Here is a 17,161-nt window from a genome sequence, read left to right as displayed (position 1 = left end):
ACGTCAAATTTACAATTCATAATAAAGTGCTGTGAATAATCTGTTATCACAAATGGTCTGTGAAATTGTATTTGAAAAAACATTAAATTAAAGTGACCTACGTATGCGGGTCATGACCCGAAGATTGAAAAACGACCAGTTTTTACAGTAGTGCAAGTGGACTAAATTTCCCCGCGGTTCGTAGCTTTTTTATTACTATTTACATTTGCGGCATTTGCGACTGACGTTCTTATGCACATTGAGTTACAACCATAGGCCTCTCTATGCTCTTAACTGCTGGGATCCGCCTGACGCTATAATCAAGCCATAATAACAACTCATACAAGACAAACCCACCCTGCTCTGATCCACTGTGACCCTTCCTGACTGGAAGGCGGCCAGTTTCCAATGTTCTCACCAGCTGGGGTTAATAATAATATCACTATCGTACTAAGAGTGCCTCTTGAGCATGGCACTTGAACGCACCCCCCCCCCCCCACACACACACACACACACACACACACACCCCCACTACAGTGGTTTTCAACCCTTTTCATATCAAGGACCGTCGTTTATTTGGCTTTTGAGCCACGGACCACCATTTGTGACTCTTGGATACAGAGACGACAGTCATGGCGGAAAGACTAACTTGTTCATGGAGAGGAGAAAAAAAACTTTTTTTGTGTGGTGCAAGCCACTCCATTGTCCAGCAATGTGTGTCCCCTGCCTGCCTCATGGGTCCCTACCTGGCTGACTGGCGTCGTCCCTTCCTAAACATTTTAGTCCAGTTTGTATTTGTTTGACGAAATTGTCAATATATTCAGTCTAGAGTTTTTAGTCATCATATCTTAGTTTTCATGTATAGTTTCCATTCAGTTTTGGTCAGTGAAAAGAAAAAAGGTAGTCGACGCATTTCGTCATAGCATTGTCAGGAATGGACCCAAAAGCAGGCAACAGGATGCAAAGCAGACTATCTTCAAAGTGTTTATTTCACTAAACCAAGATGGGGCAAAACAAAAGGCACAGCGAAACATATACACTCACTTGACAGAGGTCTATGGACCAACAAGGACACGCTGCAAACAAAGGGCTTAAATAGACAGGGGTAACAGGACACAGGTGAACTCAAAACACAATCAAACACAGGATAGGCTGGGGGACCAAAAGGACACAGGTGGAAACACTGACAAATAACAAGGTAGGATAGACAAGGTATAACTAACAGTAACTAGGAAGACAGGAAACACTAGGAACAATACTACAAAATAAGATACACAAAACTATAAGGCAACAACAGAGTAACGGAAAACCAAAACCAAACGAGAAACAGTCAGGAATACATGAGCAAATACATATAAATGACCAGAAATACATATTATAGTCCAAACTCTAAATAAGGACAAGCATTAGTCGACGAACTGGAACGGCCACGCCGTCATCCCAGCTCGCTCAGTTCGGTATGTTTGATCTGGCCGAGTTTGGGGGGGTTTGGGGGGGGAGCACGTGTTTATCGGCGCCGTAAATAAGAACTCCGCCGTCGTCTTTGATAGAGACTCCAGTCTTGTTGGGGTGAGCGACCCCTGAGGGCTCGCCCAGACCTCGCTAATGGCCCCGGCGGCCTGACACACAGAGTCGGGGCCGGCCACAAAGAACGGCATGCTTTATGGCTGTTTACGCACAGCCACCCAGGAGGACGGAGAGAGAGGGAGGGAGAGAGAGAGAGAGCGAGAGAGAGAGAGAGAGAGAGAGAGAGAGAGAGAGAGAGAGAGAGAGAGAACGGACATTGACTCTCACAGACTCCTCTCACCTGAACTTAACCCATTAAAGATGGGCCGTAAATCGCGCGAGACAGAGAGAGAGAGAGAGTCAGATGTAGAGATAAAGAAACTAGACAGACAGAGAGAGAGAAAGAGAGATAGACCGATCATAGATAACGATTATTTATTAGCCCATTTTGAGCAGGGAACCCCTTTTGGCGTTTTAAACATTGTTATAATTTAGCTATTGAAAAATAGCAGATCTACAAGCTCGAGTGGCACGCTACGAGCTTGTAGGTCTGATATTTTTGAAAAATCGAAGAACGACTGACATGGAAACATAGGATTTTTCAGAAAACTGTCAGGGTGTAGACGACTTTTTTTAGAATCTGATCTCAGGTCAGAATGGGTTAAAAAAGGAGCGAGAGTATTAATGGGGGTTATATGGACAGATGGACGACGGACGGACACATCTGACGCAGAAAGAGAAACATTGTTCAGTGTGGGAGCCGGAGCTCCCTTCGTAACGGGATGAGAAGAAAGGAGAGGAAAGGAGAGGAGAGGGGCCGGGACGGCAGCCAGCCAGCCATGTAAACTATATCCCACTGACTCAGTCAGGGCCCTGCTTCAGAAAGACAGAGAGAGAGAGAGAGAGAGATTTACTACCATCCCCTGGTCTCTCTCTCTGCAAACCTATATTTCTGTGTACACACACATCATGTAGTCCTCGGTGCTGATTTAACTCTCACAGAGAGTCACACGAGGATAAATAAACACGGGGGATTTTTCACCGTCTGTCTGTGTATTCGACTTGTGTTTTTGCGTGGCACACATTTAAAAAGGGGCCTTCGAATGAAACCATGAAATCCATCAAGCAAATTAAGTTTTGTGTCTACTGTCTATATATATATATATATATATATATATATATTAGGGCTGTCAAATGATTAAAAAAATTAATCAGATTAATCACAGCTTCAAAATTAATTTAATCATGATTAATCACCATTCGAACTATGTCCAAATATGCCATGTTTTCCTGTTTATTGTTGTGGAAATGGAAATATAAATGACAGAAAGCGGATAAACATTCGTTTTTGAATGTTTTTTGTTTTCTAATGCATTTAGTATAGCCATGATGTGATGTGAGCATTTGTAGGCCTAGCCTACACTTTGAGTTAAATCAACACTGGCTTTTGGCCATGTAGACTGCGGTCCCCCAGGAGGAAGTCACTAATGTTGCTCTGGAGAGGGAAGTCTGGAACACTCTGGTGGAGCTGTTGCCCCCGCGACCCGACTAGGGATAAGCGGTTGAAGATGGATGTGTGGATGAATGGAGACTGGGGTCCCAGTCCAGAGATGAAAATCATAATAAAATGGCCTAGGCTACTTTCTATCAATTTAATTTGGGGGTCCTTGAAATTAAAATAGCTGAGAAGCAATGGGTTAAACTGTAGACTATAGTTAATTGAAATTCACAAAATACAATAATGGCACATAAGCATTTTTGGAAACAGGGCTTGGTTTAGAAAAGCCTATATTTTGCGCTAAAGTAATTATTGAATAACATATAAATGTAGGTTTTAAGGCTAGAATGGCATTGTAGTGGACTGTAGTGAGAGGCGAGATTGTCTCTCCTTCATTGCGGGACTGCAGGACTAGTCTGGAGAAGAGATAGTTAGTCGTGAATCAGCTTCAGTCAGTGTTTTGGTTCGTACCTGGAGTTGTGCATTATATCTCCGCTGTGCACAGCAGCACAGGGGAACTGTCTTTAATATATCCATGGTCGTTTTCAGTTGCTTTCCATGTGCGACACAAAAGTACCATGTGTTTGTTTTGGTAATAGCCTACTGCAGGCGCAGCCATGCTGATTCACGTAATCGCGTAGGACAAAACGAAACCAGCCGGACAAACATTAACGGCATTTTCAAAATGTCCACAAGTTGCGACGGACCCGAGTGATTCTTGCAGCGCGCTGATAGCTAACACTAGTAGTGTGTGTGTGTGTGTGTGTGTGTGTGTGTGTGTGTGTGTGTGTGTGCAGTGTAGCCTAATGGGGCTTTGCTAGGCAGACAAAGTAACGCAACAGAGTTACAGAATCAAACCACTTTGCAACCAAACTACAATACACAAGCTATCTCTCTGGTGTTGTTCAATCATGACTGTGCTACACAGTGACAGATTTGTTATGCTCTGGACGTTCCTGAGCCGCGCGCACAGGCGCATGTTAGGGGGAACACTAACATGCGTTAATTGCGTTAAATATTTTAACGCAATTAATTAACGCAATTGATTAATGCCATTAACGCGTTATTTTTGACAGCCTTAATATATATATATATATATATATTACTGTGTTGGATTACATTTCTGTTTGTGTGAAAAGGCCGATTGCCTTAACCCCTTTTGGTGTTAGCATTATGTTATGCTTTAGCTATTGAAAAATAGCAGATCTACAAGCTCATAGCGCGCCACCGAGTGGCGCGCTACGAGCTTGTAGGTCTGCTATTTTTGAAAAATGGCGAAAATGTGAATATATAGTCTTTCAGAGCGAACGTTTTTTAACTCAAATCTTTGCTTCTGGGGGTGGGGGGGGGGGGGTCCCTGGAACAACATATTTTCAGATGGTCGGTCGGGCGGGCGGCCAATTATCATTTTTGGGGTCCTTGACATGAAATAAATGGAGAACCACTGATACAGAAACATATAGGTATTTCAGAAAACTGGCAGGATTTCGAAGACTTTTTTTTTCCCCCCCGACGTCAGGTCTAAATGGGTTAAAGGTTTCTATAGTTGTAAAGAATAAATATTATTAATAATAATAATAATAATAATAAGTGGTGTGTGTGTGTGTGTTTGTGTGTGTGTGTGTGTGTGTGTGTGTGTGTGTGTTCGTGTAGGTGCAGATGGCGGAGCGAGCCAATGAGGTCACAGAGCTGAAGCGCAGCCTAGCCCAGGCTCTGCAAGACAAGGAGCATCTCCAGGAGGTAAGCTTTATAGTCTTTGGATTAAAACTGTTTTTTAATTTTAATTTATTTTTTTAATTTGGGGATAAAAAGAGAAGACATTGAAGGGTCTGCAAAGATGTACAGTACAGGCCTGTTATATGCACGCTCCAATCATAACGGCCGTCGGCAAGAGCTGGTGACGTCTGGCTTATTCAAAGCATGAGCCCCCGCATACGCACACACACACACACACACACACACACACACACACACACACACACACACACACACACACACACACACTTTTAGATCCCGTCCTATTTTAAATGTCTGCTCTGCCTCTGTAGCATACTGTAAGCATTACAAATTTAATACAAATAAAAATAACCTGCCCCTCTATTTCCCATTTCCAAGTGCATTTGTCTTATATGTAACGCAAAATCCGCTATTCCAAAGCCATCTCAGGTACACATATTTAAACTATTTTCAGCAATGGGCTAATATTTTTTGGGGTGGGTATAGATCTTGTTGAGATGGTCATTTTGAAAGTAGCTCTCACGTCAAAAAAGTGTGGACACCCCCCTGTCTTATAGGGCTCTGGCACAGTGATTTGTAACATAATAATGTAACACCTATAGTGCAGGTGTTTAGCCCATTTAGAGCTGAGGCCGGTTCTACAAAATGTCTTCTAAATTATTTTCTGAAAAACCTCTGTTTCTATGTCAGTGGTTCTCAAAGTACCGTACCGTATATTTCCAAATAATAGCCCCTATACTCAAATAGCCGCCCACTACCTATAGTACCTAATAACAGCCCAGGTTCTGACACCATTTTGCACAATAACCGCCTCGTCCAAATAACCGCCCATGGGCCATTATTTGCAAACTTAGTCAGCCTCATTTATAAATACACAGCGTGCAGATCAACTATTTTCCTACTTCTGCGTGCCTCGCCCGTTCAAAGTGGTATATATTCTGTGAAATGTTTATTGTCATTCCGTGTATCTACTGTACAAGCTCCAAGTGTTGCGTCCACATGCAGTGCGTTGTGAGCTTGCTATTTCCGGTGCGCCACTCACCGTGAATCCAAGCAGAGGTCCTATACCGCCACCACAAAGTCCACGATATGGAGAGAGATGGTAGGGTAATGACCCTACCATCTCTCTCCCTCGCCCTGTTAGCCATGCAGCCTAGATTTAATGTGCACTGAGCATGGATGCGCTTGTTAGGCCTACTACACTCTCTCAATTAGGGATTTCCCAGCGGTTAATTTCGCTGACGTGTACAACCTTTATTCAAATAGTTGAAAATTAATTCATTAAAAAACGGAGCGTATTTTTGATCTGTAAGGCCAAACCTCATTTGAAAGAATATATTCTTTCAAATGAGGTTTGGCCTTATAGATCAAAAATACGTTGGACAACATGGTATAGGTCGAAACATGTTGGTTTAATAAAGACTTTTTAACTATTTTGTGTGCCCGGATCTCCGCCTTTTTTCAATACATACCCTATACAAAGACACACGGAACTGCTTTCTATGACATGCAGGGACTATTTTAAAAGTGAGTATTTATTATCGAAGTATTTGAGAAGAAATGTGCTAATTGAGTCTGTGTCCAGTGGTAGCATCCACTCCTAATTAATCAGACCAGTGTGTGTCCAGTGGAAACCTCGTATGAATCTGATCTCAGGTCAGAATGGGTTAAACATTATGTTATAATTTAGCTATTGAGAAATAGCAGATCTACATGCTCATAGCGTGCCACCGAGTGGCGCGCTACGAGCTTGTAGGTCTGCTATTTTTGAAAAATCGTAAAATGTGGCACAAATCATTGAATATATATTTCAGAGCGAACATTTTTAACTAAAATATTTGCTTCTGGGGGGGGGGGGGGGGGTCCCTGGAACTACATATTTTGAGATGGCCCAATAGAGATAATTCTGGGGGTCCTTGACATGAAAAAGGTTGAGCACCACTGACATAGAAACATGGGATTTAGATAGAAGCCTTTTTTAAAGGAGGCTGCAGGTAACATCCCTGAGGGAGAGCTACAGGGCCTTGTGTGATCAAGGAAGAGAGTTCTTATCCGGCATGGGTTTTGTTCAGTAGCGTTTGCACTGTTGAAATTTGAATCTGTACTGGCCTTTGGTGGAGGAGTTCAAAAACCCTAAATTTACTGCATTTCTGACTGTTCTTGGAGCACTTGGCCGTTCGGGGCAACTTCACACATGCCATCTGCAGAAAACGCATCCCATATACATACAGTATATATGTCGATAGTATATGTGCTTCCTGTGTTAAGTCCTCATCTCAAACTCGCCTATACTTCTCCTTCTCCTTCTCCTCACTAATGAATACACCCATACCTTGCCTCTGTCATCACTATGTGCCACGGTGCCATTAAGCAAGTGCAAATGCCATGTGGCGTGTCTTGTTTCGACCCTCCCAACCTCGGTTTAAATGTTAAACCGCAAAGGAGCACTCTAATGAAGAGGAGGAGGAGGAGGAGGAGGAGGTGGTGGAGGTGGTTGGTCAGGGACGGAAGGACGTAGAATGGAGACAAAAGAAAGCGAAGGGGGGTCGCAGAGCAGTTGGTGTAAAGTAACCAAGTACATTCACTTAAGTACTGTACTTAAGTACAATTTTGAGGTATTTGCACTTTACTTGAGTATTTCCAATTTCAAATACTTTTACTCCTACTCTACCACATCTAATCTTAACACTCCTCCTCCACTACAAATATCTGAATACTTTAGTTACTAGCTACAGTACTTTGACCACTTCAGCTCTTCAGCCATTTGAAAAAAAAAAAAGAATTGCCGATCTACAAGCTCACAATTGTGAGCTTGTAGAAAGCTTCCAAAAGATTTCTATATGCATTTGAAAACTAAAAAATGGGACATTTATTTTTAAATTCCAGACCTTTTTAAACGTGTAACGTGTACGAGTATAGCCTCGCTCTACATTGCAGTATAGGCCTATTGATATACTTTTACGCGAGTAAATTAATTGGGTGCTTTCTTTCCACCACCGATGCAGAGGGAGGGAAGGAAGGGAGGGAAGGAAGGGAGGGAGGGGGAAGAAAGGAGGCGAGATGGAGCTATATAGCTCTCAACGTCTGCGGCGGGAGGCAGAGTTTGACACTCATTACCGTAATGAGTAGGGTAATGCTTTTGCCTAATGCTTTTTTGCCTTCGGACCTCTCTGCAAAAGGGCAGTTCGTTATACCGCCCGTACCCCCCCCGCTCTATCTCTCTCTCTCTCACGCAGAGAAAGCTCTCGAGCCGATGCAAGTTTGTTTACTTTATACTTAATGTGGATGCCACGTACTGTACACACATCACTGTATGCGGCTGTTCTTGAGGAAAAATGCTGTGCACATCAGATGAGCTTCAATTTCATGTCCTCGACTGTCTGTCCCTCGCTGTCTGTCGTTTTCTCTCTCCCTCTCTTTCTCTGTCTCTCTCTCGCAATAAAAAAAATATTTTTGAAAAATCGAAGAACGACTGACATGGAAACATATAGCTTTTTCAGAAAACTGTCAGGATGTAGAAGACATTTATAGAATCGTTCCCAGGTCAAAATGGGTTTTAAGCATCTGCCAAATGTCTCTCTCTCTCTGTGTGTCCACCAGGAGCTCCAGCGCTACGTGTGCAGACAGAGGGAGGCTGCAGCGGGGCTCCCTCACGGTGCCCACGGTGCCCAGACCCAGCAGCAGCAGACGGTGGTGCTGCGCTACCCGCTGCCCTACCCCCAGGACCCCTCCCCGCCGCCCCTCGTGCCCCACAGACCCGCCGAGCTGCAGTACGGAAACCCCTACTCCGGAAACGACGACACCACCCGCGGTACGGTCTATATATATAGGCGTGGCGACGGTTCACTTATTATTACCTCCCCGATTCGATACGATATCGATAAACCCAGTAGGGTGCCGATTCGATTTATATTGCGATCTGGGTCCGCGGCTTAATACAGATAAGTCTTGAGGGGGTCCTTGACATGAGAAAGGTTGAGCACCACTGACACATACTGTAGAAACATGGGGTTTTTTTCAGAAAACCGTCATGATTTAGAAGTAATTTGTAGAATCTGGCCTCAGGTCTAAAGGCTCATACATAGTCTGGATTCTCGGTTGTTAGGTGACCACCGATCTACAACATGACATCACAAGCCGCGGTGAAGAGCAAACCACCGCCACCGCTCCAGCCCTTCTCTCTGTTTTTACTCACCACCGCTCAACGTTATTTCAGCTCCGGTGGTCAGCTCACCACCGGAGCGGTGGTCACCTCACCACCGAGAATCCAGACTATGAATAGGCCTTAAATGGGATAATGTACCATTTTTATTTCCCCCCCTTGCCACACAGACGGGGGTGACGGAGCGCTGTCCCCCGACCAGACGTCCCGCCCTCCCCCGGAGGCCCCCCTGTCGTCGTCCTGCGCAGCGCAGCCCTGCGCTCCCCCTATAAACCCCCTCCCCAGCCCCCTCCCCGAGGGGGCCGCCGGCGCTCCTCCAGCGGCGGGGGCCTGGGACCCCCCCCGGGGGGTGGTCCGCATCCAGCCGTCCCGCAGCATGAGCCCCCCCGACGGGCTGGAGCGCCCGCCGGACGAGCCGTCGCCACCACCACCCACCGTGAGTCCCCCCCCCCCACAACTGATTCTATAGTTTATCATAGTCATTATAGTCTCTTGAATAGTTTTCACTTAGTTTTAGTCACCTGGAATGTTTTAGTGTTAGTCTAGTTTTAGTCGACTATACATCTACAGTTCGATTTAGTCGACTAGAATGTATTTTGGTGGGCGTTGATGCCGTTGTAATGGCTGATCTACTCACAAGCTCACAATCGGCTATTTTCAACATGCAGCCAAGTGTAAATTGACTTGTCTTTGGATCTCTCGTCCACTAGTCCCTTCCTAACATTTTAGGTGCTATTTACACGAGGATGGTGTTCATATAAAACGTCAAAATAAAGTATCGTTTGCTGCTGTCATTTAGACGAGAACCGTGTTCTCAGGAGGTGAAAACGCAACGAAGTGAAACCACCTCCCAGAGTGGAAATCTTTGAGAACGCCGTTTCCTATGGTCTACATATAAACAGGCAAAACGGTTTATCCGCAAAACTTATGACATCATGGCTCACGTTGGCTCACAGCGCATATGTTTATTACATTGATGCAGAGCCATATCATTATGATATAATGGAGTGGAGTTCCTGAACAAGCCTCCCTCCTCGCCTACAAAGCGCTGCTCATCAGCGATGGTGAATGTAAAACCATGATGTAAATAAAAAGCCTTGTGAAAGACGGCAGCCGCGGCAGCAGCGTTTATGTAGCCTAATGTATTATAAAATATATACCATCCCGTGGCGCGCTTTGCCTGCCCAGAGCAGTGCTGCGCCGCTTGCGCGGCACTGTTTTTTGGCAAATCTAAGCTAGCAAATTTAAGACCATCTCTTCAAAATAAGAGTATCCTCTAGAGAATTGAAAAAAAGTTAAATTTGCACATTAAAACTACAAATTAAGCATTTAAATGATGCTATAAGACACACATGTTTCTGTGTTATTTAATTACTTATTTTTACACATAAACATAATGTGTCTTTACAATAGCTGTAATGTAATAATAATACTAATAATGTAGTGTAATCATTATTTAATTAACGACACTTTTATTCTGAAAGCAACCGGATGTCTTAAATTTGCTCGCTCTCAAACAGGAAGTTCTAGATTTGCCAAAAAGACGGAGCCGTGTTGCGCAGGCTTGCATGAAGGGGTTCTTCTTCTTGTACGTGGGTGACCTGTCTATTTGGCAGCCCGTTATCACCACCTAGCGACATTATAGCATAATAGCACATTATAGCATAACGTGTGCGTTCTCGTGTAAAGGGTAAGAAAAAATGAGAATGCAACGGGACTTTGACGTGTTATATGGAGATGGTCGCCGTCTAAAAGAGGCCTTAGTCTAGTTTTTATTTGTAGACGAAATTGTCAGTATATTTAGTCTTAGTTTTAGTCATCATAGCCTAGTTTTCATTTAGTTTTCGTCAGTGAAAAAAGGTACTCGACGAAAGATTTTCGTCATAGTATTAGTCGACGAAATCAACACTGGTCCGCAACAAACGTAAAGACAAAAGTCGCGACACAAATACAGCAACGGGAAAAAACCTGCGGTGCAATTACATACAACGTCAACGCAAAGACGAGACGTTGCGCGAACGCACGAGCGCGGCGTGAACGGGCCGTCGCAAACGAAGCGAACATTTATTTTATTCATCCATCCAACTGAACTGACCGCCGGGACTGCAACGGTCGGAAAAAAAAAAACTGTATGCAAACCCTAAATGATATAGTTTATGTTAAATATATTGAACCGAGGCCGAGCCGTCTAGTATATGAAAGAGCGGGTTCATTTGGTTACACTGCCAAAGTTCAATTAGGCCTACTGTGTCTACAGCGAATCGTCGCGCGACGCGAGCGAAGGGACTTTTTTTTTTTACCGACCAAAGTGAAGCAATTGAAGCGACTGGAAACAAATCTATATCTTTAGGTGTGAATGCACCTTCATGAAGCAAACAGGATATTGTTCGCATACTAGAGCATGTCTGAAATAAGTGTCAGAGCTGAAATCGACATGTGAATATGAAATAAATGCTTAAACATGTAGCTAGGTGTAATGTTAGAGACCACAGAAGTGAACCTTTCAAGTCTGTTTTCTCAACTCGCTGTTTTCTGCAAGACATTGTTCTATAAGCCATATCTCCAAAACTGGTGGGTCAAACTGAACAACCTACATTTCAATTTGAAGCTATATAGCTTTAAAAAAAAACGAAAATTCAAAAAAGTCCAATGGCAGTCAAATGTAGTCACATAATGTCCAAAACGGTTACTTTTCAGGATTCTAATTCAAAAGTAGCAGATCTACACGCTCTAAACACGTTGATTCGCGCCGCGGTTCGAGCTTGTGGGTCTGCCTTTGTGACGCTATAGTAGGGCAGCAATGTAGGCTACCAAAAAACACAACATTTAATAATAATCGGTAGTCAATAATGTTGCTCTCCTTCTCTCCAGTCCGTGTCTCTCTCGGCGTTCATGCTGGCTTGACCATGTGACCGCGGGTTGCTTCACCCCCACCCCCCCCCCCCCCCCACCAGAGAGTTAAAGCATCCAGCTCATTTACATGAAGCTCTAATTAGCGTCACTCTCTCTGAGCCCGAGAGAGAGAGCCTGCGATCCCATAACGAGGGCTAGCAGAGGCTAATTGGTTAGAAATTAGGCCCCGGATCTGTAATCAGCTCGAGCAAGATGTGTCCGCGTGGAAACATCACTATAAGCGCATAAACGCTAAACTATAAAAATGCATACTATAGCACACATAGCTCAGCAGCAGCACAATTAGCAGCTGTCATTACTAAATTATGGAGATAAAAACGAACTAATAATATTATTTTTTTTACATCTAAGGGTTGTATGAATACCGTAGTTTGTGGTCCAGCTTGAATAATCATTGGTCTAGTTCAGTGGTTCTTAACTAAGCATTATGTAATTATGTTATACTTTAGCTATTGAAAAATAGCAGATCTACAAGCTCATAGCGTGCCACCGAGTGGCGCTCTACGAGCTTGTAGGTCTGCTATTTTTGAAAAATCGTGAACATATTCATTTCAGAAAACTGGAGAATTTTTAAATTTTGAGGTCAGGCCTAAATGGGTTGAAGTGGGTCCCGCGGGCCCTCAAGGTGCCTGGTCCAAATGGACCAATACAGCTCTGTGTCTCCCATTCCACTGGTCTAGTTTGGGAGGTCAGTGATCCAGTGTCCAGATGAATGATCAATGGACTTCTTTTATTGTTTTGATATTAATTAAACTGTGTCTAGACTGATGATGCGTTCTTGGTTTAACCTATATGAGCCTATATAGATTACCATCTCTATGAATTTGATGTATTATTTAGCGTTTACCTTGCTTATACTGTAAATCGTTCTGGATTAATTAAGAGCCTGATATTTCAAAATGCCTAAATTGCAAAATTGTGTGTGTGTGTGTGTGTCATAGGTGGTGGATGCGGTGGCGGTGGCAGCCCAGCCACCGTGCGATCATCACCCCTCCACCAGACGTCCTGATGCCCGGCGCAGCTTCTGTTTCGATTCCAGGTAAGGCTGAACCCATTCTGACCTGAGATCAGATTCTAAAAATGTCTTCTACATCCTGACAGTTTTCCATTCTGACCTGAGATCAGATTCTAAAAATGTCTTCTATGTCAGTCGTTCTTCGATTAAAAAAAAATAGCAGACCTACAAGCTCATAGCGCGCCACCGAGTGGCGCGCTATGAGCTTGTAGGTCTGCTATTTTTCAATAGCTAAAGCATAACATGATGCTAACACCAAAAGGGGTTCCCACCCAAACAGTTCCAAGCACAAGTACAAGGGCATGAATCGCACAAGTATGAGTAGGCTGAGTGAACTTCAAATCAGTTGGTGGAAAAGGTGCTCAAATGTTTTGTAAAAGTATAAACTACACTGAAATGTAGATGTACTCTGTTACAAGTAAAAAAGTCCTGTATGCAAAATGTACTCAAGTAAAAAGTATTGCCATCAAAATGTACTTAAAGTACCAAAAAGTAACAGTACTCATATTGCAGAATATCCCATTTCCCAAGTTCAAAAAGTGTACACAATATTTTGAAAATAGCCGATCTACCAGTGTTGTGACTAACGCCCTTACGTCGCGTTACGTTACATAACGTAACTACTATTTGCAGTAACTTGTAACCTAACGCTTTACATTTCCCCATTCCATAACGGCCTTATAGTTATTGTGCAAGCGTTACCCGCGTTATGGCGTTATTGTCAACTTATGTGATCAGTGAAAAGTGATCAGTGAAAAGTCTCGCAGCTCCGTGAGTCTATCATATTACAGGCGTCTCTGTGCTGCTGACTGCAGTGCAGAGACTAGAGAGCGCTCTCTGTGGTGACAGTTTCGTTTGTGCTCTGCCTCTCAACTAACTGCGGGAAAAACACAGATGTACAAGCCCAAAGCGCGGTGCATTGCGACCGGTAGATAACTTGTAGATCTGCTACTTCCAGCGCAGGACGGGCGCATGCTTATGACGCTCTTAAATATGCATCAGCAGCCAGCAACGACAACGCACTAGCAGCATAAACCACTCGTCGTCAGACGGAATACACACGCAAATACGAGTCACGACACAACTTTATTGCACATCTGTGCTTTGCCTTTCATCCACGCTTCTATAGCCTTTTAAATCTCATTTCCCATCCACGGGCACAAGCAGCTTACACCCGATCTGGATGGTGTTGTTGTTTCTGACGAGGGTAGCAACTAGTTAGCATGGGAGCTAACATTAGTTTAACTCACTAGTCCTTACCCGTGGTGAGATATTTGCCCCCCCTTGTGGCCGTGAAGGGTACTGCGCCTGGGTGCGTTTGTAATTGACTAATAAATAAATTAATAATCATTAATGTGTCAAATCGAAAAAAGGGCTTCGTTACGCCCTCCATATTCATATGGTCAATGCCTGTGTGAAAAGGGAGTGATTGGTGCAGGCAGTAAGGAGTTACGGCAATGTTTCTGACAGACACACACACACACACACACACACACACACACACACGGACACACACACACTCAGACATTGTTAGAATTATAGTATGATGATGATATCGTTAGAAGCCAAGGAGTCCTCCTAATAACACTGGTACTTTCCATCCGTTCCCCAACCCTCACACTCAATGTTGCGTCTGCCCGTGTTTAATGGTCAGGGTTTCACTGTCCACAGCAGGCAGACCTGTCAAAACTATGCACTTCCCAAAACTCACAAGACAGCCACCACCTATAAGTTCAAACACACCTCTAGAATATTTCTTTCCCCAGCTATCTCATTCCACTTTCATTTATTTTATTCCATAGTCTTAGTTTTTCTATAATAAAGTAGTTTTTATTTGTTTTCTCATGTTCCCCTTGAAAAGCGTCTTTAAGTACCTAGAGAAGCATTATATAAATAATAATATTATCACTATTATTATTACTACTTTTTTAATTGCCTATGCTTATGTAGTCACTATTCATTGATTCACTCGTATCCAAATCCATTCGAAAAAAAGCTCACTGATGATCAGGTCAAATAGGCCTATTGATATGCGATTAATTGAGATTAATTAATCACAAAAAACCTTCTTTTAAATAAATAAATAAATAATTATTTTTTTAAAGTAAAGTAAAGTAGTTTCTTTCATAATTTAATGTAAAGTAAAGTAACAAATTACTTTTTTAGATAAGTAACGATAACTATAATTCCTTACTTTTTAAAAGTAACTTCCCCAACACTGCGATCTACAAGCTCACAATGCGTCACAATGCAATGCATTGTGAACATTTGGTGAAATATTTGTTTTGTAATGATAATGACAATCTACAAAGTAACTATAGTAACTAAAGTTACTATAACTGTAGTAAAAGTGCAAATTTTGCCTCTGATGTGTATAAATGTACTTAGTTACTTTCCACCACTTCCAAACATTTCCAAGTACAAGCACTATTTAAGGGCATGAATGGCGTGATTATAAGCAGGCTAAGTGAACTTCAAATAATAACATCACAATCCTGCAGGCAGTGACAGCAACAGTACAGTACAGTATAGCCTACCTGTAATGTTTTTATGCAGCTGTTGTTGATGCTGATTTTACCAGCATGAGCCTTATGAACTACTCACCTAATACTCACAGAGGAGGTTCCATGTTTAACGTATACTTCCAAAGTGTGTACATTGTTTAAGTCACAGATGCATGGTTTTCATATCGTAAATATATTAACTTTGGCTAAAAGCTTCTATTTAATCGGCGTGGGTTCTTGTTTACCCTAAGAACTGTCATGGCAGCTTGGCTACAACCTAAACGCACTTCCTCTTCCACTTCAAAATAAAATATTTTAGTTTTAGTCATAGTCTCTTAAATAGCTTTCATTTAGTTTTAGTCACCTGGAATGTGTTAGTCTAGTTTTAGTCGACTACATATAACAAGATTTTAGTCGACACTTGCTTCGTTTACACTTAGCTATTTTCAGCATGCAACCAAGAGTAAAATGACCTGTCTTTTACTTATACTCCGAGCCATAGAGCAAGACAGAGTTACGACATTGAGGGGAGCAGAAAACAGCCTGGCCCATAGACTCCAATACATTCCATAAACTTCCGGTTGTCCCCTTTCAATAGAAGTCTATGTAGAAGAGCCTGGCCCCATGAAGTGAACAGAGTTGTCGTAACTCTGTCTTACTCTATGGCTCTGCTTATACTGGACCTCTTGTCCACTAGTCCCCTCTTGTCCACTAGTCTAGTTTTTATTATCAATATATTTAGTCTTAGTTTTAGTCACACCATAGCTTATTAGTTTCCATTTAGTTTTCGTCAGTGAAAAAAGGTAGTCGACGAACATTTGTCATCATTGTATTATGAGACAGTTGACGAAATCAACACCGATTGTCTGTAATATTAACCCATTTTGGGCGGGAACCCATTTTGGTATTAGCATCATGTCGTGCTTTAGCTATTGAAAAATAGCAGATCTACAAGCTCATAGCGCGCCACCGAGTGGCGCGCTACGAGCTTGTAGGTCTGCTATTTTTTCGAAGAGTGACTGACATAGAAGACATTTTTAGAATCTGATCTGAGGTCAGAATGGGTTAATAATGCTCTCGCTAACGCCCCCGATCGTCCTCTCCTCTGCACCCTCCCTCCCCTCCCCACCCCTCCCCACGCAGCAGCAACAACGACGTCCACCGGCGCTGCCCGCTGTGCGAGGTGATCTTCCCGCCGCACTTTGAGCAGCGCAGCTTCGAGCAGCACGTGGAGAGCCACTGGAAGGTGTGCCCCGTCTGCTCCGAGCAGTTCCCGCTGCACTGCCGGCAGCGTCTCTTCGAGAGGCACGTCCTCACGCACTTCGACGGCCACGTGCTCAACTTTGAGCAGATGGAGTGATTGAACCCACCACACCCGGGCCCGTAGGCTACCACTCCACCACACCCGGGCCCGTAGGCTACCACTCCACCACACCCGGGCCCGTAGGCTACCACTCCGGGGGCGGTCGGTCGGTCGGTCGGTCGGTCGGTCGGTCCGAGCAGTGTTGTTTTTGGCAGCAAATTTCTATTTTAGTTTTAGTCATAGTCTCTTGAATAGTTTTCACTTAGTTTTAGTCACATTTTAGTCGCCTGGAATGTTCTAGTGTTTAGTCTAGTTTTAGTCGACTAAATGTCATGAGATTTTAGTCGACTAAATCTACAGGTGATTTAGTCGACTAAAATGTGTTTTGACAGGCCTTGATGTCGTTGTAATGACATATTTTACACTTTGGTTGCATGTTGAAAATAGCATGTTGAAAACGCGTCGCAGCGCGACGCGTTGTGAGATTGTATATCTGCTATTTTCAGCATGCAACCCAGCATAAAACTGGATCTCTTGTCCACTA

At 43.3% G+C, this 17,161-nt stretch overlaps 1 protein-coding gene across 1 annotated transcript in view; it reads left to right on the top strand.

Moving 5' to 3' along the window:
* LOC310861530 (tax1-binding protein 1 homolog A-like) overlaps window positions 1–16,674 on the top strand; it is a gene marked incomplete at its 3' end in the record, with an annotated part of 54,990 nt that extends 38,316 nt beyond the window's left edge. Inside the window, exons 14-18 of the mRNA XM_083769013.1 lie at window positions 4,637–4,723; window positions 8,321–8,531; window positions 9,053–9,318; window positions 12,737–12,834; window positions 16,458–16,674. Of these exons, the coding sequence (XP_083625139.1) occupies window positions 4,637–4,723; window positions 8,321–8,531; window positions 9,053–9,318; window positions 12,737–12,834; window positions 16,458–16,674 (879 nt within the window). The remainder of the gene's footprint in view (window positions 1–4,636; window positions 4,724–8,320; window positions 8,532–9,052; window positions 9,319–12,736; window positions 12,835–16,457) is intronic.
* Between the last annotated feature and the right edge of the window lie 487 nt (window positions 16,675–17,161).

The sequence above is a fragment of the Protomyctophum parallelum genome (genome assembly GCF_964188405.1).
Source record: "Protomyctophum parallelum genome assembly, chromosome: 1".
NCBI lineage: Eukaryota > Metazoa > Chordata > Actinopteri > Myctophiformes > Myctophidae > Protomyctophum > Protomyctophum parallelum.
This window is presented reverse-complemented; position numbering and strand designations above follow the sequence as displayed.